Source organism: Pholcus phalangioides, unplaced genomic scaffold, assembly GCF_987345545.1.
Source record: "Pholcus phalangioides strain wild (caught in Gottingen) unplaced genomic scaffold, Ppha-v1.0 ptg000015l_1, whole genome shotgun sequence".
In the NCBI taxonomy this organism is placed as follows: Eukaryota; Metazoa; Arthropoda; class Arachnida; order Araneae; family Pholcidae; genus Pholcus; species Pholcus phalangioides.
In genome coordinates, this window is record NW_028301608.1 from 67,963,447 (window position 1) to 67,969,446 (window position 6,000).

At 32.1% G+C, this 6,000-nt stretch overlaps 1 protein-coding gene across 1 annotated transcript in view; it reads right to left on the reverse strand.

The window, feature by feature from the left end:
- The window catches only part of LOC149076592 (glutamate receptor ionotropic, kainate 2-like), a 114,593-nt gene extending 110,226 nt beyond the window's left edge, over nucleotides 1–4,367 (reverse strand). Inside the window, exon 1 of the mRNA XM_089244187.1 lies at nucleotides 3,960–4,367. Coding sequence (XP_089100313.1) covers nucleotides 3,960–4,074 — 115 coding nt within the window. The 5' untranslated portion in view covers nucleotides 4,075–4,367. The remainder of the gene's footprint in view (nucleotides 1–3,959) is intronic.
- Between the last annotated feature and the right edge of the window lie 1,633 nt (nucleotides 4,368–6,000).

Consider the following 6,000-nt stretch of genomic DNA (forward strand, 5'->3'; position numbering starts at 1 on the left):
TTTTTTAATGGTAAAAAATTTGAAAATGAATTACTTATAATTTATAACCAACGGGTGACTTTTTATTTTTTCCGAACATTTTTCGTAAAATAATATCCTGTTTAACCCCTTACCTGACTTGCCTATGCCTTAATCTTTGTCCCTAGAGGGCGCTAACGAAAAGTAAACATTTAACTATCTTCATAACGATACGGCTTCATGCAACAACATAGATACATAATTACATAGATATATAATCTATTTAAAAACTAGATTATTTATATTCCATGCAAAACAATTCAAATGAGAGCTTTCCAAAAGAAAATTAATTTTAAAAAAAAGTAATAAGTGAACCAAAATTTTACGTTTTTTTAACTAAAAAAATAAGTACGATTTTCTGTAATTGAGTCTGTCATTCCTAGTCATAGATATAATAACAGAATGAAAAACAAAAAATCTGACATTTTTCCTGCGCAGAAAAAAATAAAAACCCATTAAGCAAGTGGTTAAACATCGAATATTGGTAAATCCATTCTTTTAAGACCGCGGATGATAAAATCAGAAAAAAAATACTGAAAAGTACCTAATATATTATAACAATTAAGTAAATTTTTGATGTGTGATAATTAAATAAATATAATAATTAGGCTCTTTTCATTCATAATTTTTAAATAATATTCCAAATGATGTTATTGAAATAGACAACATTATTGCAATTTAATGAGTAATTAGATATCTCGTAGGTTTATATCTAAGAGAATAACAGTAGCAAATGTTTACGTGTGAATTATGTGCAAGTAGATACAACCTTGTTTGTGTTTCCATATATCATTTCGGGAGTAGATGTGAAATTACCTCCTGGGTATAAATTTTGATATATTTATTCACTTCAGTAAATGAGCTTCTCAAGGGTGCATTAACGAAATTGCGTGTCTCTCGAGGAACCACGCAGAACGCGTTTCCATGATTGAAACGAATCATTATGAACACGTCATATCCTGCGCGTTCCTTAATCTGTTAATTAAATGTCATATATAGCGACGCTTTTATTCATGAGGGCTTATCAGAGTAATCATTCATTGATGAGAAAAGAAATTTATGTCCTGGCAATTTAATTTGGGGGGGGGGGACGATATTTTTATAATGAATCAAAATTTACGTCCATAAAGTTTTCTATTATAAATCCACCTAAAAAAATACTTTGAATCGAAATAAAAAAACTAATTTATTAAAAATGCGATGCGCATGATATTTTATTTAAAAAAAATAAATAATACAGTAATACCTCGATTTACGTCACTTCACATTTACGCTGTCTCGTCCTAAAAATAATGGGTTTTTCCTAACTAGAAATGCTTTGAGCAAAGCTTGAAGAATTTTCACGTCACGTTTTTGAGAGGGAAATATTTCCAACCGAAGTCACATCGAAGATATAGATAAAAAAGAATTAGATGATCCCCCATGTGACCCGTATTTTTTGGGACATTCCCGTTTTTCCCCGTATTTTCAATGAAGCTTATTTGAATTTTCAGTCCTAACTGAAATCGTACATAAACACAATGTTTATTGCTCGTAAATCATATAACGATAATTATGTGACTATAAATACAGGTATCGATTTGATATTTTTGGTTATGTGTGTGTGTGTTTAACTCTTTTTTTTTTCATGAAGTATATTTTAGTTCACTGCATATTTGTTGTAGTCCTTTATTTACTCCCCAAAAAGAAATCTCTTGGAAATTTCAGCCACAATCCGTAATTGTTCCACTTTTGGCTGCTTTTTGGTGAATATTGGTGATGAAGTCATTAATTATAATAGATTATGGTCTGTAAATTTCGCAATTTTTTTATTCGTTATCTTAACAATATATCAGCGCAAAAAAATAAAAACATTCACTCCAAATGATGCGTATTTCAGTGCCAAAAATTTATCTCCACTTCCGTCGTTAATATTGGACCGAATAAATCGGGATATGCCTGCGCACATATATGTAGAGGGCGATTACTCAAGTCCCTTGACCACAAACAACTGGCGAATCGTTGATCTTGGAGGCATCAGTGCCAAAATATTTTGTGATATAAAATCGCCCCTCCCCTTCAGTTAGTGTGAAAAAATTAACTTTTTTTTTTTTTTTTGCTTGGTCATCCTGTCCTAAAAACCCAATTAGAAAATCGTTTCCCTGTTTCTCCCGAGCAAATCATATAAAAAGTCAAAGTGTTTAAGTTCAATATTCGCTGAGATAAAGAAACTTTTAAACTGACGGGAAGCTCATTATGCTGGTGTTTCCCTTCTTTTCATTGATTTTTGGAATTCAAATATCTAAGCGAATATTGCACTAAAATTGGATTTTTTTTCGTTTGGCTCGAGATAAACAGGAGAAACAATTTTATAATTGTGTTTTTAGATCAAGTAAAAAGTTAATTTTTTTATTTTAATAACTATGCAACCCCTTGTAATATGATGACGTATCTGAGGTCTTCATGTTATTTGAATGCTTTCCATAGTCAGAAGTATGCCTCTAGGATCAACGGTTCACCAGTAATTTGCGGAAATGGGACTTAATTAACTACCCTGTAGCTAGCAAGTGTCAAAACAGATATTCCAAACAGTATCAGCCACTTTTTTTTACTATACTTAAACATTCTATGATGTTATGCGATATGCAAGAACAATAAAAATTATAGCATTTGATAGCCCAAATATATATAAAAAAAGCATCTAAAAATGTTATGAACATATTAGAAAAAAAAAGAAATTTGCAACAAAAAAGTACAAAAGCAACGTAAAAATAGAATCTAGTGTTCTATACATGGCGAATTTCAGAGGTTCTACGAAAATTTATTTCTGTGCCTTTCCCTATAATAAAGTAATTATCGCCATCTCTTTCATGAACAATTTTTTGATTACTCATCACTACTAAACTTTTCTTTCATGGTTTTCTGTCTTCAAAATTAATTAACCATTAATATACTGAAGAGCTAAAATACTACTGGTAAAAAACGGCATTTTCTGATCAGTTCCGACTCACTGAAGTTTTTCAATGAAAACAAAAATTATATACTCTTAAAAAACGTCTGTTTCGTCTGCAGACCTTTCTTCAATTGTCTCGAGCTTTTCATTCACGACTTTTCCCCCCATCAAATGAATTTTCTTTTTAAGAATGAGAATATTTCTAGAATATTTCATTTTAGTCAATAATTCCTGATCATATCTTGTCAAAAAAATTTATCAATATGCGACATGTGCAATCAGATTCATATGATGAAAAATCAAAGTTGTTTTATCAAACTAATTTAACAATTATTAAACTTGATTTTAAAAATAAACTCCATGCGTTAGATAAGTTTTCATTTCGCAAGGAAAAAGAGTGCCATGGAAGCATTTCTCCTCTAGACAGTTTTAGTTTTTCCTTTTACAAAAAATATATTTTTGTAAATAGGAAAAAAATTATATGATCACTCTACCTCATCTGAATTTGAGTACGCTGGACAGAAAAATTTTGACCCATAAAAAAAACTGATTCGGTTTAGCTTTTAAAAAAAGTTATTGTTATAAGTAAGTTTTCTCTTCCGGAACATTCTATATATCTAGTTTTTAAAGAGAAAAATTATTTCAATTATTCATGAGAGCCTTTTCTGATATTTCTCTCGGTCATTATACAGAGTAAAGGCCGTATAGAAAAACAACAATAATATTTAAAAATGATGTAAACATGAGATTCAATGGAGTTTTTATTTAGATTTCATCATTTTTAATTCCTATTCATTTGTTGTTCAACACGAAATTTTGATTCGCCTTTGACTCCATAAAAAAAACTATTTTTTTGAAATAGAAGAGGTTTTTTTTTAAAAAGTACCTGTTGATTATAAAACCGGTAAAATGCTGTCTAAAAGAGATAGAAATTTCATCTTTTTCTAACGTAGGCATATGTATATACATATATATATATATATATATATATATATATATTATGACTTACCGATGCGTATTGTTTCTGGCAGAGCGCTGCTGACTTCTGTCCATTCCACTAACACTAAAGCCAAGAAAACAATCGAAGATATGAACGAAGAAGACCGCAGCACTTCAGCGGCCATCCTAAACACCTCAGCAGCTAGGAGCGGGACGCTTTAAACTTGGTCATCCTAATTATCGTGGTTAGTCAGTCCACATCGTGTAAATTGGTCGCGAAAACACCGCAGCGAAAGGGGAGTGCAAAAACATCATCAGCATCCCCCTTCTCCCTCTTATTTTGCCAAAGATTTGCCGGATAACTCCAGCAGCTAAAGATGTTTTAATGAAGGTTTCTCAAAACAGGCGCCTTGTTGCTGCTGCTGACTTCGGGCAAATATGTCGTCGACCAGAGATGCTCTTGGTCCGCTCTCACAGTGATGAGAATTTCTCGGGAGCTGAAATCGGTCACCAACGGAATATGGGAGGAAAGGGGTCGGGAACAAAACTTTGGCGCCAATCCGCACTGGGCAAGGTTGCTGCATTCGATGGGAAAACATCGCCAAGCCAAGACCAAAATAATGAGAGAGAGAGACGGAGAGACCGACTCTCTCTCCTCTCCATCCGGTTGCATCTTCCCTTTCTTTCAGCCAATCGCCAGTAAACAAGGGAAAATAGTTACGTGAATGTTGGCATCGAAGTCTCTGTGAACTGACCACGAAGTGCGGCAGGGCTTGGGTAGTTAACGCTAAATGCAAGGAGGAGGAGTACCATAAATTTAATCCATATTTCACGTTGTTTTCATTTTTCGGTAGGTTTATGATTCGCGAGATAATGATACTGTTATTGGGCATTAACGATGACCATTCAAACGTCTCTCCTTTGCGTTGTGTTTCGCATAGCTACCGGAGAATTTTAATCATTGCTGTTAACTAATAGTAAATACCCTGTATTTTAAAGATTATTCAGAAGATTGCGCTTGACTAAGAGAGAACTACTTATAGAAGGAGGCAACTGCATTAATCATGTACGTTTTGACAGCATGCCTTGTTGTTCATAATATTGTTTGTTTCTCAATCAAATATCATTTTCAAGATATTTTTAAAAATGTAAAGAATGCATAGAGAAATCAACGTGTTGAATTTCTGCAGATAAAATCGTGAGTTGTGGGGTGAAGCTTTCGAATAATTGCAATAAAGAATATAAATGATTTTTATTTGTTATGGATAAGCTCGTTATCCTAATAAAAATGAAATGGTGTGTCAAGTAAAAAACTGGAAAGTTTTTAGATCAGCATTTGAAAGAGAAAAAGAAAACTGGTTTTATATATATATATATATCACCACAGTTTTCTTTTATATTGTTATATCGAACCACTGGAAGAATATATATATATGTAATTATCTAGATTAACCCAGGCTCCTAGTGGTTCAGTATACATTTAGAATAAAACGATGATTCATGAAAAGAAAGAATCAATTAAATTTTAATAGCATGTAATATTTAATCAAATGATCATATGAAAAGAACGAGTTATATTTACACAAATAAAAAGTCAATTAAAAAAAACCATTTCCACGATACCAAAATCAGCATAAATACATAGAATACTATATGTTCAATTATAATAATTTTAACTTGATGTTGGAATAACAATCTTTTAATCACTTTTTATACCTAATTTCACCATCTCAGCCCCCTGTTAATTCCTCATAATTTACTTAAAATGTGGTAAGAATTTCTTTCCTACCTTTCCTCCATCCCTTTTGTCACGGATGATCGCCGCTGCTGATGGGAATCGATTACAATGTCTAAAAGCCAAAATCTAACTACATCACATCTTTTTCTCAACTTGATTTCTAGCTTACACTATTCAATCTAATTTAATTTTTCAAAGATTCTAAAAAGTAAAGTTTTGTGGGGTACCGACCCCCTATTTCTAATTGGTAGTCCGGCTTCAAAGAAAGATCCTTCCATTGGGTGATAAGGATTACTTTCCCCTTTTCTCTTATTATTATTATATTATATTGGGCTGGAAATTGGATATATAAAATCTGATCCTCTAGTAGTTA